Source organism: Mchenga conophoros, linkage group LG16 (genome assembly GCF_057382185.1).
Source record: "Mchenga conophoros isolate Kocher_MC1m ecotype Shallow Benthic linkage group LG16, M_conophoros_male_GT1.1, whole genome shotgun sequence".
Taxonomy (NCBI): domain Eukaryota; kingdom Metazoa; phylum Chordata; class Actinopteri; order Cichliformes; family Cichlidae; genus Mchenga; species Mchenga conophoros.
Window position 1 is genome coordinate 37,848,334 of NC_140541.1, and position 27,866 is coordinate 37,876,199.

The 27,866-nt window shown below is 45.0% G+C and overlaps 1 protein-coding gene across 6 annotated transcripts in view; it reads right to left on the bottom strand.

The window, feature by feature from the left end:
• myo1b (myosin IB) overlaps positions 1-27,866 on the bottom strand; it is a 53,769-nt gene that overhangs the window by 19,186 nt on the left and 6,717 nt on the right. For all 6 annotated transcript variants that reach the window (XM_085250190.1, XM_085250191.1, XM_085250189.1 and 3 more), the window contains exons 2-11: positions 27,055-27,201; positions 22,113-22,228; positions 9,938-10,032; positions 8,536-8,640; positions 7,026-7,072; positions 5,484-5,547; positions 3,878-3,976; positions 3,012-3,115; positions 722-869; positions 15-133 (exon numbers count right to left, since the gene is read on the bottom strand). In XM_085250190.1, the coding sequence (XP_085106316.1) occupies positions 15-133; positions 722-869; positions 3,012-3,115; positions 3,878-3,976; positions 5,484-5,547; positions 7,026-7,072; positions 8,536-8,640; positions 9,938-10,032; positions 22,113-22,228; positions 27,055-27,180 (1,023 nt within the window). In that variant the 5' untranslated portion in view covers positions 27,181-27,201. The remainder of the gene's footprint in view (positions 1-14; positions 134-721; positions 870-3,011; positions 3,116-3,877; positions 3,977-5,483; positions 5,548-7,025; positions 7,073-8,535; positions 8,641-9,937; positions 10,033-22,112; positions 22,229-27,054; positions 27,202-27,866) is intronic.

Below are 27,866 nucleotides of genomic sequence, written 5' to 3' on the forward strand. Positions count from 1 at the left end.
AGTCTGCCTCTGACCTGGGCCACATTCAGCGTCGTGGAGACTTTCTCCATTTTAGCCTCCACTGTGCGGTAGCTGAACGCCCTCTCCAGCACCAACTGCTCGATCCCCAGCAGCTCACACATCTCCTTCAAATCTGCAAAGTAGCCACAGAAAACGGATTAAGACACGCAGAAAATGCTTTTGCAGACATCAGGTCTCATCTTGTGATGGTTCTTATTCTACATTTGATTCGAATCAGAGGGTAACGTCGTAAGGAAGCTGTAAGGAGGAAGAATCAACCCTCGTAACCTCCTCAGCGTTTGGGTTTTATTCCCGACAATGAGGTGTTCCCACCGGCAGAGTCGAGGGAAAAGCAAAAACAGAGGACTCATCTGAATAACACGTTGCAGCTGATTATTAACAATGCAGTCTTTGATTCAAATGTGGGGAAAAAAAGAGGAAAGCACGGTTGTCCAAGACTCACTGAGGGAAAAATGCAAATGAATGATTTCCCTAAAAACAGCAGCTGTGAGGGTGAAACTCTTGTCACGCAAATCATAACACAAATATTGTTTGAGGACAACAAGCTGCCAACAGGGGACGGTGACTCTGGACCAGGCCCAGTGAGCAGTGGGTCAAAAGGGTTAAATGAAAGGAGAAAATATTCACAATAACTCCTGTGAATAAAAAAACAAAACCGTGTAAAATATGTCGGATGAAGGCGCAGCAGCACCAAGCCCACCATTTTTGTCTTTGACGCGGCTCTCGTCGGTGCCGTTGCAGCGCGACTCTGGCTTGAACTCTATGTTGCCAAGCTTCAGCACAGCTGCCACCAGCTCCAGCACCGACTGCACCTCGTCCTCCATGAAGCCCACGATCTGCATGGCGTTCTGGAAGAGGGCGAGAAGAGGGAAAAGACAGAAACAACGTCACTAAGGCACCGACGTTCCTGCAACTTGGTGCAGAGGGGAACACCTACAAACATCACACAGAACATCCTGACAGCTGACAGGTAAAGTGAATCGCACTGATTATATCTTCATCATGGCCTCTGTTAGCAGGCGGGAGGTGTCAGAGAGGGGGAACATTTTGTCCTTAAAGTTGATGTTAGAAGCAGGAATCGTTTTCAAGCGTAAGGATTTGGGAGCGTTTGATAGAACTGGGTCAGCTCCTGTGGGGTGTTCCTGATCTGCAGGGGTCAGTGATCCAAGGTAGCTGAACCAGTGATGGGCTCATGGGTGGCCAAGACTCCCTTATGGTCAGCCTTTACTCCCACAGCAGCTCTTCAGTCCAACAGATGAGCTCAAATTGCAGAAAACGTTCATGCTGGTTCTGATAGAAAGGTGAGAAAACACAGAGCATCACAGGTTGCTGTGTGTGGAGCTGCAGACCTGACAGGGTCTCCATGCTGTCTGCTGCTGAAAGCACCAACACTGGACATGTGGCCATCAGATCTGGACCACAGAGCGATGGAAGAAGGTGGGCTGGTCTGATGAAGCACGTGGATGGCTGGGTGGTTGTTCCCCAGGTAAGTGATGAACATCTGGTACATCAGGATGCATTATGGGAAGAAGGCCAGCCAGCAGGGGCAGTGTAACGCTTTGAGCAATGTTCTGCTGGGAAACCTTGTGTCCTGCGTCCATGTGGATGTTACTTTGACACGTACCATCTACCTAAGCATTGTTGCACATCATCTACACCCTTTCGTGGGAACAGTGCTCCCTGATGGCTGTGGCCTCTTCAGCAGGATAATGTGCCACAAGTCAGAAATGGTTCAGGAATGGTTTGAGCACAACAGCCAGTTTGAGGAGTTGACTTGACCTCCAAATTCCCCAGATCTCAATCCAGTCGAGCCATGTGCTGGACCCACACGTGGAGGCCCCACCTCACAGCATACAGGACTTACAGGACCTACATCTGGGTCCAGATACAACACACCTTCAGGGGCGGAGTCCATACCTCGATGAGTCAGGAGGACCAACACAATAGGTGCTGATAATGTTGTGTATATCACTGCTCTGTGATCAGTGCTCTCACAATGAGTTTATTAAAAAGACACATCTAGTCTTCTCACTGGTTTGTGGAATCCACTCAAACTTGTACACACTGTATATATATAAAGCAAAATCCTATCAAACATATCAGCACAAGCTATCATAACACCTGAAATCATGAATTTGAATATTTAAATCTCTTTAACGGAATCCCGGTCCATCATATTACAGTCAAACTTCCTCTTCCTGGATCACAGACACAGAGCGGTGAACGGTGACGACCGATGATGGAGAATTCATGAATCGCAAACATTTAATCAAACATCAACAAATAAACATTTAAGAAAAGAAAGCTCCGTGTGGCGGCGTCATTGTGTGGAGGGAATGTCGTCTCGTGCTTCCTGTGGAGAAACGCAGCTGCAGCAGGAACAGCGTTAAAAACTCTGTGGGAGTCGATGAGAAGCAGGATGTGAGGAGGGGGAATGAGTACAGTAGAGAGTGACAGAGCAGGCTGTAGGGGCTTCTACAGTAGCTGAGCAAAGCATGCTGAAACAGGCCTAATGACACAGCACAGGAGATAGCAGAGCACTTCTCCCAGACACAACATCCTCTGTGTTACCATCAATAAGGCTGAGAAGACGCGCAAAGACAAAATAGCACATATTTGTGCAGAGCTTCAATAAGAGGAAACTCTTTTCTCCCGTGGCTTTCTCTGTTTTTGGAGTTTTTCCTGTGTTTAATCAATACAAACCAGTCTTTAATCCACCGTCAAGATCAAAGTTCACCTGGTTTTGCAACAGGTGGGAAGGCCGCTGGCGTGAAGTGTTTACACAGCCAGCAATACTGACGCCAAAGCACGTTTGTTCGTTTGTTCTGCCGTGGAGATAACAGGGCAATCAGACCGCCTCCTCGCTCTGCCGCGCCACACCGAGTTAACAGAAATCCCGCAGAGAGGAAAGTCTGTGCCAAACGTCACGAGGGTGAGGCGCAGCGTCGGGCTCCACCAGTCATACGGACACACGTATGCGCTCTACTCACTCTGACTGTCCTGAAGTTAGCCGCATCGTCCAGTCCGCTGACCGCAGCAGAGTCCAGGCTCAGGTAGTTGTACTTGCTAAAGTCCCGGTCCAGCTTTAGCTTCCCTGTGACACACAAACCATGTGGTTGTCATTTAGACTCATGCAGCGTAACTACACTCCTGCCAGCTGCCCCATAAAATCCAGCACAGCTCTGTGAGCCGATAGAAGATGCTGAATTCAATTCCCGTTTAAAGAAACACAACTGATGGTGTTGCCTTAGAAATTTTAGAAAAATGTGTCTAAGCCCTGGGGTATTGCCCTCCTTCAGTTCTGACACGGTGTATTCAAACACTGAGCTGCTGCTGTGAACATCATGCTGGAAGATCAGATTGCCCTCTTTAAAGGCCTCCCTGTCATTTAGTAGAGAAATCCTCTTCTGGGTGCATGTGTCAGATTTCATTCATAGCAGTATTAACAACAGCTAGAGCCTCAGTGATGTGTGCGCTCTGGGGTCAATGACCATTATATTGTTCTCCTTTGTGAAGAACATTAAACAATGGCCCCTCGCAGCAGAAACGCAAACAGAGCGAGTGGGTTTCACTCTCTTTGTTCTCGTGGTGTTTATTAGGCAGGAAGGGCGACTTATTAATGCGTTAGCCATGTGTTCATGCAGCTGCATGGGGGGATTGGCACATTTAGTATACACACGGTAAACGTAACAGTAAGCAGAACATCAGGCCTATTTTTTTAATTCATACTGCGAGCATCCAGAGACGTGCACATTCTGAGGTCTTTCTCCTGATTCTCAAAGTGGCATTGATCCCGGCAGCTCTACGTTCCTGTCCAGGTCACCATTCGACCAGCTTTTCCAGCAGTTTTACTCACTGAGCGTGTCGTCTGAGGCTCCAGACAGAAGCTGATAAAAGACGTGGAAGTTCCTCTCGCCTCTCGGCTGCTTCACCACACGTGACTTCTCGAGCAGATCTAAAAAAAGAAAGAAAGAAAAAACAAAAGGAAACAATGACACACAAAGACGAACCAGAAGCCTGCACAGGAAATCCTTCTGCTGCCACTCTCAGGTGCCCCCAGCAGTAAATATCGAGCCGAGCCTCAGGAATTAAAGCTGCCCGGTCTGTATTTATAGAGCTCGACTGGGATCCTCGTCCAGCGATGGTTTTTTCAGTCTCCAAGGTGACCAAACCAATATTGGTAATTATCTCTGTGTGCAAACACCACAGGAAGAAACCCCACGAATGATATCAGACGTCAGCCCTTTCTCCGGGGCTGGAACCGAGTGCACCTGATTAAAGAGGGACCATCATCCTCTCACCACATCAGGAGGAGTACGATTTAATTAAAGCCCGACTGTGCTGCTCAGCAACATCACCGGCTGAATAAGCATTCAATTTGTCTATTTTTAAAAAACAGCTTATTTTAGGAAACTTGAAGAGTTGGTGTTGTACTCAAGTGAAGAGTCTGGGGAACAAACTGACCACAGTGACCGGGACCAAAAATCAGAAGGAAATAAAAACGGCTTTTGGCAATTTTCAGCACTTAAGGCTGTTTAAACACCGACTCACAGATCTGTGGTCGTGGCTCCACTGCAAGCACCAAACTAGAGGTCGCTGCAGCCCCGGGGCTGTCGGGGTTAGCAGCGGATTGAGAGCTTGCACATCAATAATACAACATCCACAACTGAGTGGCTGTCAGCAGCAATACAGAGCTGTGATTAAAGATACAGAGAGGACAAGACAAGCCACTGAAAACCAGTTCCTCCATCACAGACAGACACAGGGGCAGGGCAGCGAAGTGACCTGAGCACAGCCATGTCCAGCCACACTCAGTACTCAGCTTTACTTTGAAGAGAAGGAAGGATTCCACTTTCTGCTGCAAAGCCTCCTGAACAGCGTTTATTTAATGTTCCCTCAGCCTCAGATAAGCAAACACACATTCAAGCATCCGTGCGGGAACAATATTGTGTTATGTTGTGACTAAAGGCATGCCAAAAATGTCTCCCCACTATCATTACCAACGCTACTGAGAACTTCTCATAAATCATAACCAGCTATTCTCGGCCGTAGGAAGCAGCGAAGGCTCAGAGGAGGTTCGTCTAAAACATAATGAGCAGACAGGAATCCATCCAGGCCTGGAAGAGCAGCCGTGTAGCTAGCCAGCTCGGTCTGACCAAGTCACATGTCAGCAGCTGCTTCTCACAGACCATCTTTGTGTCTGACTGACTCAGGCGAGCAGACAGAGGTTCATTTGTGCCTCGGCTGTCAGCTTCCGTCTTTGTTTCTGTGACCTCTGCCGGGGAAACCAGCTCAGACAAAACAATGTGAACAGAGGCGAGATCAAACCAAAACACTGCCAAGGAGCCGAGGGGGGAAAGACGAGGCTGGAATGACGGCGTTTTCGGAGGAATGTGATTTACAAATATTTAAAATATCAATCAGGGAAAAAAAAGAAGCTTTCTTTCCATTTTATTACTCACAGTTACTGATGACTCCGCCCAGGGGATCTCCTTTGAAGTCAAACTCAATGTCCATGTACTTTCCCTGAGGGTCAAAGAGCAGCAGTTAGATTTTATTGCCATTGTCTATTTTTAAAAACGTCGTATAGATTCAGTCGGTCGGAGAAGTGTAAGGACTCCGAGCACCTAAAGATAACAGGGAGGCGTGACCTCTTTTTAAAAAATGACATTCAGGCCTTTTTTCTGACTCTCTCTGAAACCTGGAAGTTGAGACAGAGAGTCCTGTGTTTGGGCTTTTTCCCTCCTCTGATGTATTAATAGCCGACAGCTCCTCTGAACAGGCCAAGCTCTGCTGGTAAATGGGTTTTAGCCAAACTCAATAAGCCTGCTGCACTCAGCAAAATGAAGAGCCAGCTTGACTTATAGTTTTCTGATCAACTGATGGCGCTCTGATGAGCTGATATCTGGTGAGCGGGCCTGAGGTTGCTGCGAAGGTTAGCTAAATATAAACAGATCAGGGTCATAATCCGTTATAACGCTCACCGCTACAACTGCATGTCCGTGCACCGGCATGTGCTGCCATCTAAAAGTAGGCGGATGATTAAAAACCGTGTGCACGGTGACACAAAAACTGGGACACGACAGGTAGGTTGGCAGTTCGCCTGCGAGCTGGCACACGCTGGGAGAATCGTTTTCTTTTACAATAATCGAGCGTCAGGCACAAGAAGGAGAACAAAGTTCAGTCCTGGGGGGCTGGGGTGTTACTGAAATAGACTTTTTTGGGATGGACTGCCAGCTGCTAAGATGAAGTGACTTTTTCTCTTTGAAGAAACTGCAGCTAACTAAACATTCATGTTAGAAACATTTAGAAATGAACAGCGATGGAAATCACAGGAGATCAGACGTCCCCAAAATACTGAACTGGGCAGTTTGAGGAAAACAAAGGCAATGTTACAACTGCAGTTACATTGTTACATTGTAACATTGTAACATTGAAATTGCAGTGTGTGTGTGTGTGTGTGTGTGTGTGTGTGTGTCTCCAAGGACCAAAGCAGCTACTTAATCACCCTTATGACGCCAGACCTATGTTAGAGATAGGCATTAAATTTCTCCTGCTTTTCCAACAATCAGATTCAGAGAGATACGAGACGCAGAGGAACGGGCGGCGCAGTGTAGGTGAAAGGCCTCGTCCTGCTCGCTTTATGTAAAGAGCATTTCCTGAGGCATGTGCACATGTACTATATCAAATGTGCAAAGCCTGCTCAGACTGAGGGGGCGTGTGGACCCGTCTACTGGGAAGATCCAGGGTCTCAGATTACATGGGAACACAGGGAGGACACCAAGAAATATCACCTGTATTTGAAAAAACATATTCACATGCATGATAGTCAAACTACCTCACATGCATGAAAACACGTTCTGGAGTAATGTTGCCATAAACACAAACAGTATAAGCACACAGGACATGCACACCAAGTATTCAAGAAACAAAAGCTTTCTGAAAAAGAATGTGTGTCACGAGATCATTTTTCCAAACCACAGAAGCTCGTCCTGCATACTTACAAATCTGGAAGAGTTGTCATTTCTTACAGTTTTGGCATTTCCAAAAGCTGAAGAGAGGAAAAAAAGAAAAATCAGACACAAATAATTAAACTAATGGATTCAGAAAGCTTTACAAATAATGCAAAGCTTGTGCAAATAACCTCAGAGTAAAGTTACCGCCGATGCATTGCAGAGAGGCCATTAAGAATATTCAAAACCTTCATAATGATCCCTAACCTCGTGCCAGAGTCCAGCTAGCTGTCAATCATACATGGCCTGGATGTCAAAGCCATTTGTACTGATGAGGCCCCATAATTCTGGGTGGATTAAGCAAAGCACCAGGGCTTTGCAGGCTTAGGGCGGGCTGAACCTTGATGTCACGCCACGTTCAAAAAGTGCTTCAATGCGGGCTCCTGCTTGTAAATAAACGTAACTAAAGGGTTCATTAAATATTCATTTTTGACACAAACAACTTTGTGTTTCGTGCACAATCAGGCCTTTCAGAACATCTCCCTGCTACGACCTTTCCATTGGCTTCACACCACATTTCTACATAAAGATGCCATTAACGTGTCACGCATCACAGCGCTATTAGCATAACTGCTTAATTGCTGATAACAGCTGATTAATGTGCATTTAAGTCGGCGGTTGCTGTGAATGTGTGGGCTGCTAGTCTGGCACAATGGCAGCCAGAGGGAGAGGAGGACGGGGAAGGAGAGGGCTGGAGGAAGATAAAGAGACGTAAATGAAAAGAAACCGAGGGCGACAAAGAACGAAACCAACGCGTATCGTGTCGCAGAGCGCGAGCGTGACGGATCCGTCGTGTTAAGCGTGACTCTGTTCCCTTTCCCCCTTCTCAGTGTTAGGGCAATTAGACTGACGTGAGCTAAACTCTTGCAGATGTGCGGGGTTTTCTGCAGCAACCCGGGCATACAGCTTCATCATTCATGGGCATTTCCTGTCCACTGCCCCCAATTAAAATACAGCTGTTTGTGTGCCAGAACTGAGCTGTGGGAATGAGTGTGTGTGTGTGTGTGTGTGTAGCGTCCCGTTTAGCTAAGAAAATAAAAAAGTGTATTATACAGTATTTATAAGATCCCTAAAGTTATTTTGCGGATGAGTTAACTTGCCTGTGATTACATTTCCATGGTTATATAATCATCTGTGTTTACAGATTAGCTAAGCTAGCTAAAAGAAATGTTTTGTAGGTTGTGTGACTAACTGCCAGGAGCTTTGCATTTTTGTTTTGGTGTATTGTGCATTTGGAAATCAAGCCAAAATATCAAAGACCATCATTAAACGCTCTCATGCAGCGGTTTGCAGTGCATTTACAGTCGGGCTGCAAATATCCTGCACAGTCTTCTCGTTTCCTAAACGCCGAGTAAAGAAAGCTGCTTTTCTCAGCTGCACTTTGAAGATCTCTTGAATTAGAGCAGCTCTGGCAACCCCTCAACACACATCCACCCTCCAAACGTGAACTTCAGACAACCCAGCTCCTGAATTGGGACGCAGCTTGGGCATCTTCACTCACCCTCCAGCACGGGATTGGACTGCAGCAGCTGTTCCTTGACCTTATTCACCTCGTGGCCCTTCCCACACACCGCTGCCACATACGACATTACCAGCTTACTGGCCTCTGAAACACACACACAGATAAATATAATGTGATTCACATGACTGAGGGACAAGTGCAGAGATGTCGACCTGTTTCACCATCCCCTATAAAAATCCCCCTTACATCATCCCCCCCGACAGCCATCAGAGCAGGGTGTGGACCGTTCGTTAGGGTGCAGAGCAGAGGAGGAGGTCCCGTTATAAAGACTTGCTTTGTTAAATTACACGGTGACCAGAATTGCATCACATTATCATCATTCATACTATGATTACACTGAAAGCCAGGGGAAAGCACGGGAATAAAACTTTCTGTGGAGCTGAAAGTGATTTAAAAATGCTCCAGCACAGCGTGCTGCAACTAAGACACGTTTCCCCAAAAATAATTCTCTGCTTGGCTCAAAAAGCTACATGTCCTGTCTGAACAAGCGACAAGCCTCGTCGGACGACGGCTGGCATCAGGATCGTCTCTCCTGACCAGAGAGCGGACGGTGACCCAGAACCGGCGATGCGTGCGGCGTGCCAGGCAAGGACAGGAAAGACCTTCAGAGCAGTCGTCGGTACAGATTCCTGATTAGTCTGGCAAACAGCTCGGGACACGTACTTTTATCTAAACGTAGGAAAAAACTTTTCTGAGTTACAAGCTGAGGACTTTAATCCTCACGTTGTTATCTCTCAGGTTAGGAAAGTAAACGTACTCCGTCTGCAGACAATAAAAACTGTTATGTCTCCTGCACACTGAGATGGAATCTGATAATAATTTTGGTCACATCCCCTTTATAGAAGCCACAGTCAGATGCATACTGCTGTTACCTGTGACACAGCACAACACTGTGTTTCTGTACAGTATGTGAAACTGCTCCAGAACATGGATACACCATCATAAAAACCACACAATATGGAAAAAGGCTTCAGTCTGATGGAAAGTCCAGCCTTTAAGTGTTCATAACAGTGTGAATGTGACTGACTGGCTCTGAATATACATAATTTCACAAATATGAGGAAACCACAGCCGTGTGTTTGCTGCTGTAATATGTCTACCGCCATGACTTTATGTGAGCAGAGTCATTATCTAGTTTCATGTCCCAACACGATGTTCTCAAAACAAAACTGACATCAGCTCCCTTTTATGGAGGATTACATCCCACAGCCCTTATCGGCTTCTTTACAAGTTATGACTACATTTAAAACAAAGAACCGCTGAGCACATGAAGTGTTAGACACTCTGTTAGAGCCTGATTGAAGGTGTTCGTTCAGTGTGGTGAGGTGATCCTGTTACCTGCTCTGAAGTTATGACACAACAAAAAAAACTGAGCATTTACCAGTTTTCCCAGCTCCGCTCTCCCCTGTGATGAGAATGCACTGGTCCTTGTCCTGGTCCCTCAGCGAGCGGTAGGCCTCGTCTGCCAAAGCGTAGCTGCAAAAGCACAAACCCGAAAGCCTCCACGTTACATTTGCACACAGCTAACTGCTGTTCACGTATATTCTCTGACATTTTGTGGGTGAGGGCAGTTAGAGGTCGTTCACACACGCTGCACGCTTATGTGCCAGGCTGCATGGCGTCTACACTAATCACCAGCACGTGGGATCACTGGCTTGGATCGGGACATCTTGGACATGCACAGACGTGCAGTGAGCTGCAGCTTTATTTGGCTGGCCTGTCCTCGGGATTTGGCTCTGACAAAACTTAATTATTAAAATGATGTCACAGCGACTCTGATTTGTTGTATATTTATACACATATTGAAACCTTTACATATAAAATGCATTTTTAGGAATCTGCCTGCTTTAATAAAACCTCAAGAGGTCCCCGAATAATGAAAGCAGTCTACGTGAAACCGACCTGGGTGGATAATTAATGATACAAAGGTTAAAAAAAAACCTACGTCTTACATTCTGGGACAACAACACAAAGGAAAAGTGAAACTACAGTTTCGCCCCCACTCAGTTCCACAACAATACATTATTTGTTCTCTTAATGCAGGAAATCCCCTGTGATGGTCTGAGATCAGGGTGTGGATGTACGAGGGCCATATCGCAGTGACAGCTTTTTATCTCTTGTGGCAAAATGGTCTATAATTCTGACACGATATTCCCACAAAGACAGAGCGCTAAGGAGACGCCTGCGACAACAACTTTTTACAGCTTCCATTTGGCAAACAGTCGTTCACAGCGCGGCAAGAGCTGCGTCCAACTTTCTCCTCCAACAGGACACGAGACGGCAAATCAGCTGTTCCGGCCCGTACTTTGGCTTGATTCAGGAATTTGGTCCAAAGCAGTGTGTGTGTGTGTGTGTGTGTGTGTGTGTGTGTGTGTGTGTGTGTGTGTGTGTGTGTGTGTGTGTGTGTGTGTGTGTGTGCAGGAAAAGATAGAGTGGATTTGCAATATCGGATCATCTAAGACCTCCATTATGAGCTCCGGCAGGATTAAGTAAAGGCTGATGTATTGTGGGGGTGTCACTGGAAAGAAACTGGGATAACACATCTGCTCAAATTTTGTCTTAAGCTCATTTCAAACAGACGACCTCGCTGCTCACGTGACCCCGAGAGTCCCCAAGATCTCTACAGATACAACAAGACTCTCTTAGTTCTGATAACATTGAAAGCATCAAGGTCTTAATCTCCCAGCTTTTCGAGTATCAAGCAAAGATCAACATCTTTAAGTTTTACATTTCACATTGAGTAAAGGGTAAACATAGCTCTAGGTCATTTTGGAGGAATGCTTCAGAAACAGCCTCTCCCCAGCGTCTAATTTGCTCTTATTCCTGCCTGGAGGGTGGGAACACTCGAAAAGTCCCAGGTCTCGGTAATATCCCAAATCAAGAATTTGTATGCACAAAGTGCACCCGACGTGAACGCAGGGAGGAATGTGACATTCACGGATGCTGACACGCAGCACTACCATTGGGCACTGGGTCTGAACTCTGAACGCTTGCTGAGGTTACATTTATTTGTAGAGGCAATGCTGTTGTCAGATTCAAGTACTCTGCACATCAAAATGAGCTCCAACCATCTGGCTTTAAAACCAGTTAAATTAGGTTCAAAGCGATTTCTAAAGGAAGTGTCATCATTCGAGTTTGTGCAAAGGCTGTCCGGCATCATTCTGTAATTCCTGCTCCAGCTTTCAGAAATCCACCAAGACGTGGAAAATGAAACTCCTGCCTAAATCTAATTTTGGGTGAAGCAGCGAATGCATTAGTGAGGCCGGGGCTGCACGGAGCCGAACTTTAAAGCGTGCAATCACACACTGAACTAACACTGACCCCTGATTTGTAAAGAACTTGATTGCTAGTAGGAAGCCATGACAGAGAGAGTGCCAGAGATAGACCGCCTAGTCAATGTATTCCAGACCACAATATGAAGTTAAAGCTCAGGCGGGCTAATGGAGCTCAAGGTTCTGCACCATCACACATTGATTTGGATCAGACCTCATTGGGCCCTGCTGCCAGGCCTCTCCTTTAACAGCCCCCAGTGCAGGCCCGCAAACAATCCATAAGGTAATGGGCTATACTAGGGCAGCATTTCTCCGACTGACAGGCTGGTGTGAGTAGTAAATATAATTGTGAACTAATATGAAGGAACCCAGAGAAACCATACCACACCAAAGAACAGGATTCCAGTTAAACTCCCATTCAGTCCATTTATTTACCCTGGAGTCCTGTAAATATGGCTAATAAATAATAACCCAGATGTGCTGTAGGCATCCAGGACAACAGTTTGCCAATTCAATTTCATTTATACAGCGTAAAATCACAACAACAGTCGCCTCACAGTGCTTTACTGTAGACCCTACAATAACACATACAGAGAAATACCCAGCACTTTGGCGACAGTGGGAAGGAAAAACTCCCTTTTAACAGGAAGAAACCTCCAGCAGAACCAGGCTCAGGGAGGGGCGGGGCCATCTGCTGCGATTGGTTGGGGAGAGAGAAGGAAGACAGGATAAAGACATGCTGTGGAAGAGAGACAGAGATTAATAACAAAAAACACCCAGTGCATCATGGGAGTCCCCCAGCAGCTTACACCTATTGCAGCATAACTAAGGGAGGATTCAGGGTCACCTGGTCCAGCCCTAACTATATGCTTTAGCAAAAAGGAAAGTTTGAAGCCTAATCTTAAAAGTAGAGATAGTGTCTGTCTCCTGAATCCAAACTGGAAGCTGGTTCCACAGAAGAGGGGCCTGAAAACTGAAGGCTCTGCCTCCCATTCTACTTTTAAATACTCTAGGAACAACAAGTAGGCCTGCAGAGCGAGAGCAAAGTGCTCTAATAGGGTGATATGGTACTACAAGGTCATTAAGATAAGATGGGGCCTGATTATTTAAGACCTTGTATGTGAGGAGCAGGATTTTGAATTCTGGATTTAACAGGAAGCCAAAACAGGTTTATAGATATAGTCATATCTGAAGGTTACACTTCGTCGTCCCGTGGATTTATTTCCACGCATCCTCCAGGTCAGAAACACTGAGTGTGAAATTAACCGTGAATGTTACGTTTTTGCAGGGAACTGAAACCAACTTCCAGCTAGCAGCATTATTTTTTTCTGTCCCCAAGTATAAGCCTCTAATTCAATCCCCACCCCCACAAGCTCTGATCACAGCCCACCCCCCTGCCCTCTCCTGTACAACCAATCCAACGGGGTTGCATGGACGAGACCTGCCACAGGACATTACGTCACTGCTGAAAACGGCAGCAGAGCACAGCAGATGTCTGCTTTGTGAAAACACTCCTGTTGCCTGACCTGATCCTGACAATGAGCAAACCATCACACAATTATCCCCCCCAGAGGAAGCCTGTGGGCCCGGGGGAAGGGGCGAGTGTACCAGGAGAGGGCAGGGGGCGTAAAATAGGAGAGTGGGGGTCTTTTGCCACGGACTTGTCCCAGTGAGAGACACACACACACACACACACACACACACACACACTTGCTATTCATATTCGTAATTATAATATGAATAGAGGTCAGCAGAAACAAGCCACACCCAAACCTTCACAAGATTTGCATCTTAAAATTGAAGAAATAAAACATTTAATCACCAGTAATTTGTCTCAACTTACAGTTTGTGATAATAATTATTCTGTATTTTTATTAAATGGACAATAAATAAATAAAACTGTGCATATTTACAAATAAGAGAGCAACATAAAGCTGGGAAATGAGTCTAAACAGCAATTAGAGTTGTGAAGTGATGAAGCATCAAGACCTTGAGAGAGAAAACAGAGAGGGAGGACTAAAAACCCCCCAGAGGCCTCCCTGATCAGTGTGTGGAGATGGGGGTTAGGCTGGGATCAGGCCTTGGGCTGTAAGCGTTGCTTGGCACCTCCCCTAGACATCTGCCTGCAGGCTGTAATTTGGACGTGCACGTGGCAGCGGTGAACACAAAGCCACACTGGCATGAGGTAAGCAGCAGAAAATAGTGCCTTCAGTTCTTTTACCACCAGCCTCTGGTAGCACAGGAGGTTGGTGACCTGAATTTCAAGGGTGGAGTACTTTGAGGAGAGACTGAACATACTTTAATGTCAGGATAGATGGTGATGAAGCTGTAATGTATGGCCTGGAGCCCACCCAGCTACTGGAAGATAAAAGGCTGTCCCCAATTAATGATCATCTTACTCAGGGGCTCTTAGCCGTGTCATCGTGCCGCCTTTTGCACATTTGCGAAGTCATTTTCCAAAAAATCGTTTCATATCTTGCCCTGCAGTGGTAGTTATTGTTACTCGTTTCCATGCATAGGAGGGGGCAGCACAGTAGCCTGTGATCTCAGCGTGACCTGGCTCCTCTACAGGAAATCCGCCGCGCTCCAAAGAAGAAGCCAAGGAAACAACTCTTTCCTGACGCTGTACGGCCAGGTGGAAGAGTGGGTGAGTGCTGCAAGAAACACAGGGACGCGCAAATTCAGTGGCACATGCTTGGAGAGTTTAACCTTGTGGTGTGGGTGGGCAAGAGAGCGGATACGCACATGCACACAAAAGATCTTGATCCTAACAGATGTGCACCATCTGCACACCAAGTAAAACAATGCTGTTCTGTAAAACAGGTGGTAAGGAAAAGATCAGCTCACAGGACGAGCATCTAACAAAGAAGAAGAATATGACTACTGTCTCATAATCAAAGGAGGATTCGAAATGTGCAGCGTGCAATAAGGAACACCTATAACTTACTAAATTGAAAGTTCATAGTTAAGCACAGCTGCCACAGCTCTATAATTTATTCAACACTAGGTCGTCTAAGACCTTGGCTAAATTGCTCATTGATACCATCCACCCATACATCAAACTTTGAAAGGATCTACAGCTTTAATTTATTTTACCACACAGCAATTTAGTGTTCCAGAGCCGAGGAAAACACCAGTCCGAGCTGTGTATGCGATCAGTGAGAAAGCAGGAAATCAGCAGGTTGAGCAAGGTAGCAAACATCCTCAAAGACGCATTCAAGCAAAGAATTTTATCAATCTCTGGCATCAGGCTTTTGTGAATATGCTTTAATACATATTTTTCATGCACACACACATATTCAAATCTATAATAAAAGGTTTGAATGGTGTCATGAGAATTTATGCAAAGGAAAATTTTAAGGAAAGCAAAAGAACCTTGAAAGTAACAATTGTGTAAAAGATGGCCACATGTGCCGAGCTGCAGACAGCATGATGGAAACAGCTTTTTATAGCTTCGAAAGCGCCGTCCAGTCAGGTTTGAGGACTTCCTCTCTTCAGGGCTCCTGGTCACTACAGGCTCAGAGGCCTTTAAATGCAAAACAAATCTCAGTATTTAAGTACGTGGCTGCTGGTACTGAGATAAACGTGTTCATTTATTTTGTTTCAGTGGGCGACAGACTAGGACTGCAGGTCGGCCGGTTTATCACAGAGACTCTTGCTACCTGGCCATGCTGTTGTAATAAAGGTAGAATACTAAGATAAGCAAGGCTGCTTTGAAAGCAACATTATCTGGACGGCAGCATATGCTGCAAAACTTGTTTATCATACAGCATATGTGCAAGTCGCTAATGTCGTGCCATCATGGACGCGGGCTTTTGAACCGGGAGCTGACAGCAGGCCAGATGTTCCCTCTCTTCTTCACCCAAAAGCTGCATTGTTGATGGTTTCCCAAAGTCATTTCAAATCTCGATTTGTTGGACACAACACGACAAAATTGCTTCTCTTGAGTCTGTGTGCTCTAATAACACGTCTACTTTGTTACTTGCTATGACGCCGCAAGGTGTCATAGCAAGGTTACATAATACATAATACAGCAAGGTTACATAATACACTGGTGTCAATCTCAATAATAAAATGTTCCTATTCATAGTCATTTGCTTAATATGCAACCTTTGTTCTCAATAAATTAATTCCAATGTCCAAGGTCTACAATCCATGCAAAAATCAAGCTTGGCCCTGATAATCATCCCTACATCTCTCCATGTAACGCCATCAGCTCGACCTTTGGGGCCTGGGGTCAGGCTCTTTGGGTCTGTCAAGTGTGACTGGCAGTAATAACTCACAGCTCACAGACAGATTTGGGCCACGTCCACACTAATGCGTTTTCGATTGAAAACTTTTTCTCCCGTCCACGCTGAGACGGCGTTTTCAAAACACTCTCAAAAGCGCATACATACATACATACATACATCGCAGTGTGGACAGCAAAAATGGAGACTTTCTAAAACGATGACACATGTTAGTCATGTGATGCAGTCATGTGACTAATTAAACTAAGACAGCGGAGGGCGTTACACAGCAGTTGTTTTGTTTGACAGCTCTATTAAAGATTAATATCAGTCTGCACGCGCTCCTGAGAGCTTTTCTTCAAATTCTTTAATTCTCACTCGCTTTTGCAACTTTGTACTTTTGTGTTACTCGCAGCAACAACTCCACCTCATTGTGAGTCCATTTAAAAAACTCGCTGCTTTTCCTCCACATTTTGCTGCAACGTTTCAAAGAGCCGGAAAGTAAATAAGCGGCAGACGGAAATGAGGCAGGTCGAATCTTCTTGCGCTTCACGCATGCGCAGGACTGGAACGTAATGTTTTCAGCCGTTTCAATGTGGACGCACAACTGTGTGAAAAAGACCGAAAACACTAGTGTGGACGCAGCGCGCTTTCGGAAGGAAACGCCGTTTTCAAATCTGTCCGGGCCGGTGTGGACGTAGCCTTAGAAATACGAGTTTATATAATGATGTACGTCGTTGTTATATCAAAATGTAAATAAATGATCTGCCTCATAATAACACATAAACCAGTTTGTTATTACTCTCAGTCTTAGTGAGATTATTATGTGTGACAGTTAATAAGACATCAGTTTGTGGGAGTTTACTTTGTGTGTCTGTGTGTTGTTCGGGGCAGATAATACTTACTGAGCACCTGCAAAAAATTAACTAAAGCATGCAGTGTGTGCTCGCTTCTATTGAGGCTCTTCAGCACACAATAATATAAATAAATCTTATTATTGTCGGAGATATAAGGTTGGACGCTGGAACAATATTGCACGCAGCTAATACGAGTCTTATCTATTTGCCTGCGTTTCGGTATGCCTCACATATTTTGTTAAGCAAGCTATGTACACAGATAAAAGCTGCACCCATTGTTCTGACTATGAATAGGCAGAGTTTACAATGGATTTGGACGCTGACACACAGAGCAAATCCATTTAAAAAATATATGCTCGCCGAAGCAATAACTATCAGCCGCAGCAGTGTTTAATCTGTATCGTGTTAAACTATTGGCAGGTAAACGTATCGTCTTTGAAGACGGGGAAAATCTAAAGCTTTCTAAATTAAACACTGACAGCAGGGTTTTTAGTCTCATGGCATCAAAGAGATGAAAACTGCTCATGTAGAATTACAGCACAAATCAAGAGTCAAAACCAGCACGATCATACTTAACACAGACACGTTTTTCATCTCACGGTTTGTACGTTCAGTAACAAGCAACAGGGGCCCAACGTGAGCAAGAAGCAGGATGTAAGGGACTGCTCTCCTCAGGGGCAACGGGAGGTTATTACCGTCATGACGTCCGAAAAATAATTCGTTTATTCTGCATTTGTTAGCCATTTTTTCAGTTTCAACCTGATGGGCTGCTTAAGCTCTACAGGCTCCTAATCAGTGCGTGTACACTGTACTGCATTTTTCTAATGATATAAGCAGCCAGAGTACTGCCTGCATGCATGAATGCAGCAACTGATTAGAAATTCTTGCATTATCCAGTTGAACACATTTGCATTTTATTCTTGGGTTGATGAGGTGGGTGGAAAAAGGAACACACACACGTTTTCTATCGTCTCACCATTACGCCAACACACATGCTGGAGAGGACTCACGCTGCCCACCTGAGTCAAAGTGCCATTTCAACAAGTGCCCACTTAAATCCACCTACATGCAGGTTCTGAGGTGCAACTTACCAAGGCGTCCTTGAACACAGTATTATAACACCAGAACAGTCCATGTGACTCGTTTGTTACCCAACAGCTCGAGCTGTGCAAATATCCAATAATATGTACTGTGTCCTTATTTCATATTATTTATAACATGCATAAATCCACATATTGCCTTTTGGTTAGTGTTAGATAGCACAGGTGTGATATCATCCTGCAGTAAATGACTCTGAAGTCCACATCCAGTGAGTAAACTTTATTTTTTCCAACCATATCTTGTTCAAAATAAATAAAATACTAGCAGAAGCTGAAAATTTCTGGATCAGAGTGAAAAAAGGAAGTGAAAGCTGAAATCTGTGAGAAGGATGAAACAGTTGTAAACTCGTGGAGAAGGGTTAACGCGTTATACGTAGTGTAATTAAACATTACAGGGTCGCATTGAGAGATCTGATATATGACTGTTATCAGACAGGCAGTACAGTTAGTTTACACGTGATACCCAACCTTTGACCTCGAGAGCACAAGTCTTTCTATTAAAAGTGTAATAACAATGATTTATGTCACCAGTGCTTCTAACAGATGCTGCAGGTCCTTCACATTATGCTTAATATGACTGGACCTGGACCAGTGGGAAAATAATAATAATGAAGAGCAAAGCTCAAATCAAACAACTCTACTTGAAGTGTAATTGTATTCCTTTATTGTTTTGATTAACTTTTGAGCGCCTCATGCTGAGACAGATCTTAATACTGACGTCAAGACACAGACGTGACAGCTGGAAGTGCTGATGCACACCATGGTGATGAAGCTCTGTGGTCAGCGCTTCAGTCAAAACTTTATTAAACATTAGGAAAATGTGATCCTTGTCTTGACTGTCAGCACACAGTAATGGTGGCTTCAGAGAGGACACTGACTTTAATGTTAACTCCAAGCTTAAACACAACTGTAACCCGACTACGCTGATCCACGAGGTTTCACCTCATTACGCCCGACCTCGGCGCCCACATGTGGACTTCCGGACACGACAAGGACAGAGTTTGTTCAGAGTTTCCAAAGAGGTGTGTGCATATACACAGAAACGTATGCACACATGCAAACGCCTCAATCTGTGACTGGCTAAGTGGCAAGGGGCAGACAATACAGGACTGCAGGCCATCTGCATGCTGCTGCGCGTGAAGAAAGGCCACTGATTAGTTCATCTCTAATGGGCTGCCTGTGTTTTGAAAGGAGGAAAACACCTGCCAGTTAATCATTAGGTGCCTCATCTGGGCAGGGAGCATTTTACTTAATTGGACAGCAGACAGAAGAGCGGACAGATTCATGCAGACGGGTGTGGCCGTGCAGCTCCGCAGAACTACGAACGAACTCTCCATCCGGGCTTGCGTTCAGCCATTTTTATGAACTGAGAGAGGAAAAATGGAAAAAGCAAAAAAGACTTACAGTCCCCTAAACTTCAGTATTAAAAGGTGTTACGAGCCATCATGGGCAGAATTTACATGCATACATATTCAAAAGCATCTCTGGATATTGTAAAATCTTCCAGAGCAATGTGCAGGTCGTGAATCAGACTGCAGGCTGCTCGATAACTGCTGCGCGGGTTCTCCTAAACTGATCAATATGTACTGCACGGCTCTCTGGCCTGGCATCAGCCACTGTTTATTCGTAATAATTATAATTAAGATGGGAGCTCAACAGTCAATTAGCCTACTTACAACATTACAGATAGGGGACCAGCTGCAGGTCTGCCTCCAGCTGATGTACACACATCACAATTTGTCTGGGGACCAAAGGAGCAGGTGCGAAATACGTTTCCACCTGCACGCCATCGATGTAACTTACTCTTACAGCAAACACACACCCGGTATACACACAGTGAGGCAACAACAACACAACAGCACTAACCAATAGTATCGAGTTTTACAAAATCCGTAATTGTCCTGAATCACCTGAAGTCGCACATCTTCCACCATCGCCCAAACGCACCAGCATCGAGGGAACTGCCATTTATACGCATCATTGTGTAACTGCAACAACTACTTCAGCATCAGCCATCGAGGAGCCAGAAGTGACCACGGCATGATGCCATCCATTTGTGTTTAATGCAGCTTCGTGCTTCTGGATCTTTGGGGCCTCCAAAGAACTGCGACCTTGTCTGCTGCAGCCTGTTCTGAGCTTCTGACTTTATACCGTATCAAGTGTCTAATGAGGATCAGAGATGAGAAGAGGACGATTATACAGCCCTCTGTAGTTAGCTTAATTAAAGCTCAACACTGAAGGACGTCAGACCCGCCCAGTCAGTGTGCTAATATTCCTGCAGAGGCTAAATGAGTTACCAAAAACAGGAACTTGTGTTTTAAAATTGGAAATGCTGCAGAGAACCGAGAGTCATCTTTAATCTAAAAATATTAGCCGGACACTCGGTTCTCTAGAGTCCATAAATATTGTGCATTCGAGAAGGAAAAACGAAACAAAGCAAATTATGATGCACGCTCATACTGGCTGATTTCTCCTGCTCCGCTCTGGCCTCGCCTGCACGGCTACATCACAGCAGAGTCCCGATCGACGCTTAAAAACAATAAATACAAAAACAACCCAGGAGCAGACTGAGTGGACGCGGCGTGCCGAGTGTGTCGTCAGCTCTTTAAAAACAAAAAGGCGACTCCTGTGACTGAGGATGATTTGCTTTGTGTTTGTGAAACACTGCTCTGCTTTGAATACCAGTCAAGTCAAATCTATTCAAATAACAACATTCAAATGAATTTGTAAACCACAGCTATCCAGCTGCAGCGAGCACGTTTTTCATCTTTTCTGTGTGTAAAAGGGGAAAAAACTAATGTCAGTATGGGAAACATTCAGCTGCAAGATGGAAAGAAGTGAACGAAGCCACACGCATCGCATGACTCAAACTGACCTCCTGAGGTTTTAGTACATTTACATACATTTTGTAAAATTTCTGTCAAGTGCTGGTCGCCCGGGCGGACGCATGTGACCACACTGAGGGTTTAATATTACAGGAGATCGATGCTGTGCTGCAAAGCCGAGTCCAGATGGTCCGACTCGAGGATTAACATCAATTTATGAAGCATGTTGACATAACCTGCCTTTGAGCTCTTCTTAAAGAGTCTGTCCCATTAAAGAGGCCATGATCTTTAGTGAGCAATTATCCATACGTTATATTATTCTTGCTCCCTCTGCAGGGATGCACGCTTTGATGCTTTTTGCAGAGCATGAAAACGACCTAAATGATCCAGTGGAAATGCAGTTAAGAGATTATTTTGAAAATCTTGCACGCTGCCAAAAATCAGTGTTGTTGTTTGTAATGCTCTGATAATCATGCTGGCCATTTACATTTCTGGCTACTTTCACAGTTTGACCGTGAGACTCGCAGCTCTGATGATTTCCATCTTTAACATCCTTCAAAATAATGACAGAAGGATACAGGGGAACGTTTATCATAAAGGGGTTGAACGGCAGTCAAAGTGGAATTCAATGATGAAAATGTTAAAGACAAAAGTCGACAGCAGGATTTCTTGAGCCTCTTTGTGTGCGGTGAGAGGAGAGAGACGTGACAGGCACTGACCAGCGAACAGGAGGGGGGAAAGCAGCTTGAAACTGTGTCGTGTCGGCTCCGGCTGTAAAGTAAAGCCAAAGAGTTTGCTTTTGTCTGCAGGGAGTATGTCTGCTCTGGGACGAGAGCACTCTCGCTCCTCCAGTCGGAGTCTCTGAGGGCTTCTGCCGCAGCCCAGAGACACAGCGGGCTAATTGCCGAGTGCCGAGCTTTGTTTTGTCTTGGCACAGTCGCAGCAGTGCTGACTTAATGTTGCCAGCGGACAGATGGCATGCCACGGCACTGAATGGCCAACACTCCCCATACACTAGTTAGGGTCCCTCTGATCTCAGCACCCCCACCTCCTCCATCCATCCCAATGCATTAGTCACTGGGTCCAAACCGATAATCTGCAAAGAGCTTCTCAATACCCCATCTTCAAGAGACAGATGACAGTTTCTTCTCACCACATCAAGGCTAACAAAGCCTCAAAAAAGTCCTTTTTCCAAACCAAATCTAACCTCACTCTCTTTAATTTACATTTATACGCTCGCCGGGTGTGAAGAGGACCTTAGAGCTGGACTCACATGTGTGGGCTTAATTCGTAGAAGTTCCTGTTGCGATACTCTTCTACTTTCTCTGGTGTGTAGATGGGCAGGGACCTGTAAGGGTTCATGGAGATCACCACGCTGCCAATGTATGTCTGAAGGGAGAAGGAGAGACAGAAAGCATTAGCACCAATCCACAGGTTACTTTCTCAGTCTGCACAGCTTAACGCCGCCGTGCAGACGGGCAGTCTCTGAATCAAAAGGACGGGAATTCTGCTAATGTCAGCGTTTCTCAGACAGGTATTCTTAATGAAAGCTCGTGATGTGTGAAGTAAAGCTGAAGACGTGTGAAAACAAGGAGAAAAACACGTTTGTGGGCTGAGCAGAGTCATTTAGCTTTAGTGCCCAACGCTGCCATACAAGACAAGCCTGGAACAGCTGCCGGGACAAAGTCCAGATGAGACAAACTTCCTGCTCTGATATTACAAAAACATCAGTCAGCTGATATCAAAGGAAAATGCAAGAACATCCAACCTCAGTCATTTTTATTAAATCAAAGAAAATCAGTGTTTTATATCAAATGGAACAAATTCATGTAACATCCAAACAAGTCCAACAAATCACACTCATCAGAAATGTCTCAAAGCGAACGCAACCGGCTATCATCTCCATCATCATCCTCCTACACGGCAAACAGAACCTTTCAAGCATCAACCTGAAACATTTTCTCTGCTCTCTATGGTAATGGCTGTTGCATAAGCCACTCTGACGAGAGCGGAGCACGGCCTTCCCTGTGGCAGCACCGCAGCCTCCCACTGCCTCTCGTTCAATAACACACCAGAGTGCAGAGGATGTGCACAGAGGCAACGAGAGCTGCAAATGTAAACAAAAAGTCACGTGTTCTGAGCAAAAGCAGAACACGCGCGCACACAAAAAAGAGAAGCATTAAAAACCTGAAACTTTTTCCCCCACTCGGCCTTTTCAAGTCATTAAATAAATCACAACTTGAGAGGAGCTTCATGCTTCCTCGTGGTTCAGCTCACACATCAGAAGATGTACGAAGAGCTTTGAACTGATGGGACTAAAAGTTCCCATCACCCCACAGTGTCTGCTGTGTTTGTCCCGGGATGAACAGCAGGGCATCTGCTCCTACGTAGTTTCCTTTTTATAAATACTAAGACCTCGATGAAGCCAAAGACATTCACGCTCCTCAACATGAAGCTTTGTTTCATTATTTTGGAAAACCTGAAAACCTTTTTTTTGCAGCTGCACTTTGCTGGAGATGCTTTTTTACTTTCAGGCAACAGTTTGTTTCTTTAACGTCGTCACGCTGAAATCCTCAGTCAGCCTTCTGGAGACTGGGAGTCGTCATGTCCCCAACTATATCCCCTTAGCATAACACTCCCTCCTCCATTTCTACAAGTGGGAGTACTGGCCAACATACTGGACCTCCATCTCTTTCACATCTGACTGAACACGGCATGCTGCACATCCGGTTTCTTTTTGTGGGCTTTTGGAAAAGTTTTATCTTGTATGTTTGTGCCAAAGATCAAGCAAGATGTGATTCTTTTATGTTATGCAATGTCCTTCACACTGCATGAGCTGTCACAGAAACCGTGATTTCCTCTAACGACGCCTGTGCCGAGGCTGATTTTCAGAGCTCGATTGTGTGGGTAGCTCACCATCTGTAGCGTCTTTTCAGAAGGATGAAAAATGCAGCTCTGATTAGTGGGACAGCAGTTTGCTCTGTACCTCCTGATTACCGTCGTACCTGAGCCCGTGGTGATTTTCAGTTGGTAGCACATCTTCCTGCATCTTTTGATGTCTCTGACGATCCTTTTCAAAGCCGAGCTGCGATGCAGAAATGCAGAACGACGCAGGCCCGGCGTTCGCAGGTCAGGTTTATAACCACATCGATCCATTACGTAAACTGGAACTCGCAGGCTTTTTCAGATTCGTCTTAACGATCACGGGGTTTCTACTTTCTAGGCGTGGCTGTAGCTCAGGAGGCGATCGGAGGGTTGGTGGTTCGATCCCTGCTCCAATCTGCATGCCTGCATATTTTTTACATTTATATACTTTGGTGTTGTTCATGAGATGAAGAAAGTAGGATGTGTGCACAGTCAAGACACTGTATGAATTTCTTTATCAATAAATCCACACGCAAGGAAAAGACGCCATCACATCTAATCAAGTTATTGTGTATGAAAGTCTTCATGGTTCCTCTGAGCCACACAATAACAGGGACATTTTTCCAGTTACAGACGCATGATGTGCTGTCCCTCTGAAAGACAAAGCCATGTTTCTTCTGCTATGAGCTGTCATATGATAGTTTGGTGTGGGGGATGGGCCCGTTTGTAAGGAATGATGCCACATGAGGGAAAATACATTTGCAAGCAAGGACTGCACACCGCAGATTTATTGGGTAAGTACAGGTTTTAGTGCTTCTCCTGGTCATCGCTCTTGAGGTGCAGCTTTAGCAGATTTAGGGCTATGTGATTTACCTTTCCATAAACAGTCTATTTTTATTTGCATCTAATATTGCATATATGAAGTGGGTTTAACTACTGTAGCCACATCATTTAGGTAAGCACCACCAGTGTTGGTCAAGTTACTTGAAAAAAGTAATCAGTAACTAATTACTGATTACTTTCCCAAAAAAGTAATCCCATTACTTTACTGATTACTTATTTTCAAAAGTAATTAATTACTTAGTTACTTTTTAAAAACACGATTTACAACCTGAGTAGCTGATAAAGCGATAGATCTTTCAGCCCAATTCTACTTTTTCTGCATAATCCATCATACAAAATGTAATCAAATGGAAAAGTCTCTTTTTAAAACTTGTTTTATTAGTTTTAATCTTTTAACTTTATGCATCAAGCAAACATTAAATTATCTGCAACATTCTCTGACTGGAAGAAATTAGTTTAACATTTAAAGCTATTTTCTGCACATTCCAGCACATAAAATAAAATATTTTTTGTGTTTACACTCAGTCTTTCAAATAGATGCAAGTAAAACACAGCAGAAAATAAATAAAGTCAAAGACTCAGCGGTGCTGTTGCTCTATTTTCACCTGTAAAGCAGGAGTGGGGCAGGCGGAGGTTTGCCCTGGTGCAGGTGTGCCGCGGTCAGTGGAAGAATCCGCGAGTTTCTCTGTGAGTTTCCCATTACGTCGTAGCTACTCGGTGCTTGTTGGAAGTTTAGGGGTTTTTCGCGGTAAAAAGAAGTTTTCTTCCCACGCACAGCGGACACTAATGTTTTTGTCACTTTTTATGGAATCAAACTCAAAGTAAGGTCAGTACTTCCACGCTTTAAACGCTGCACGCTCATACTCTCTCTGCACTCGATATATGATCCATTGTTGATCTGCACACAGCTGTTGTCACGAACGTCGCACTCGCTTACGTCACTGTCGTGAGACATTCTCGCAAAAAAATCACGGTTTTAGTAACGCAGTAACGCAGCGTTCCTACGGGAAAGTAACGGTAATCTAATTACCGTTTTTGCAATAGTAATCCCTTACTTTACTCGTTACTTTAAAAAGTAATCAGATTACAGTAACGCGTTACTGCCCATCTCTGAGCACCACACAGGGAAAACCTGAGTTTATGGTTTCAAAATGTCACCACAAAGGTTTCATCTTCAGATCACAAAAATCACAGTAACTTTTTGAATCTAATTATTTTGCAGAAGAAGGACGATTAGCGGACAAAGCATTTAAAGGTTAGGGTGGCAGCGATATCTACTGAACTTTAACGGTTTCCAATCTTCACTTTTAGCTGAATTCTATTTTTTCTTCCTTGGAGTGTGAGAGGAATACATAACTCGAGATGTAACTCACTACTTTTCACATTAAGTAACTTAATGACAGCCGGTCATTCCTTTCTTCATTCATCTCAGGTTTGAGTTTCTCTTCATGGCTCTTTAGTTTTACAGCCAGCCAACTCAGGGATGTCCAACTCCAGGCCTTGAGGGCCGGTGTCCTGCAGGTTTTAGATGTGTCCTTGATCCAACACAGCTGATTTAAATGGCTAAATGACCTCCTCAACATGTCCTGAAGTTCTCCAGAGGCCTGGTAACGAACTAATCGTGTGATTCAGGTGTGCTGACCCAGGGTGAGATCTAAAAGTTGCAGCACACTGGCCCTCGAGGCCTTGTTGCCCAGCCCTGAGCTAACTGCACTCATGGTGTCACAGCTCAGTGTTACACACAGGTAGTAAAATCCCATTTACTTTCAAAAAGTGCACAACATCTAATCAAAGTCGAACTAAGCGACGTCTCCTGGGAATACAATGTTAATGATGAATAGCAGAGGGAAGAAAACAAAGAAACAGCAACAGATCCTCAGCTTATCAGCGTGAGGCAGTACCGTGCATTTACCCAGGACGTCCTCACAGCTCCGTGTTCACAGTAACACTCTGGTGTTTGTATGCAGGGGAACGAATATGAAGAAAACAAACAAACAAACAAACAAAACAGGGAACTTCCAACTTCTTCACCACTGACAGAGCTGAAGAAGAGCATTGAGAATAACCAGACATATTCTTCACACTGAACATGGCCGCCATCCTACAAAGCAGAAGAATCGCTGCCACAACATAAAGCCCAGAACCAATTGACTGATACGGTGGATACACTTCAACAATCCCCTTCTTCTACAGATAAGTCGTCAGCTAGACTGCCGGGCCTTCCTTCCTCCTAAGCTCTGGATTTCATGCCTCATTTGAGGGCACCGACTACATTCCTCCGTGATTTGATTTATTGATTGTATAGCCAACACTGAAATAAGTGAAGCATGGGAGGAACAATAGAGTTATGAAAAGTATCTGTGCATTTCCTAGGAGAAGCCTTCTGTAGCGTTCAGAGCGAGAGAGTGAAGCAGTGTTGTTGCTCTGCTACCGAGCCCGTCTTTTTCTCCACGTTATCTGAAGTCAGTGTTATTAAGCCTTGTTAATGTAGGAAGCAGCAGACTTACATAGATCTCACTGTGGTCAAAGCGCTTCTTCAGGTTGCCAAGGAAGGAGTCCTCAGAGAGGGGCTCCAGGAGGACCATGTCGCCGACCCCAATCATATTGTCTAGAAGTGACGTCTTCACCTCCATCTTGGCTGTAGTCGTCCCCCCCTGCAAGGATATAAGAAGGAAACATACATTAGAGACTCATTTAGAAAAAGGGGAAGGCTCTGGAGGAATCCTGGTGGGCCAAAGTGTGCATGAAGCACAGAACTGCATGTTTTATATGGAAGAAAAAGCACAGAATGCATCAGCCTTGTGTCTCCTATCAGATCCTTTTTTTGTCTTTGTGTGCATCACGTTCCAGCAAACTCGTCAGAGGCGTCCTCTCGTTAGAAAACAAACAGTCCTAAACTTAGCCAATGTAAATAAACTCAGTGCAGGGGTACACATGTGTGGAAGGCAAGAGTTTGCCTCCAGAGGCGGAGCGGGGCCTTTTGATTGGCTAATAGGTCTCCTTCTCCCCTGTGGCATGCGAGAATGTCCCATAGAAACTTACATAACTAAGCAACTTTGCCCCTGACTTGTGGGTGTCTGCTCAGCTGGAGTCTCCTCCTGTTTCGGGGTTTCGTACGAGTCCCATGAACTCCACTGGAGAATTGTACTTTTCTCCTGTGCTGCTTTGCTTGCTGTGATATAATATTCGGCTGGAAAAGAGTCCCGGCTGTGACAAAGACTGTGCTGCGGCTGGCAGTTTTCAGTCCAGTCTCCTTTGGGAGAGTAATCCCAACGCCATAGGGCTGGAGATAAAAGAGGGGCCTGGGATGCATTCAGGG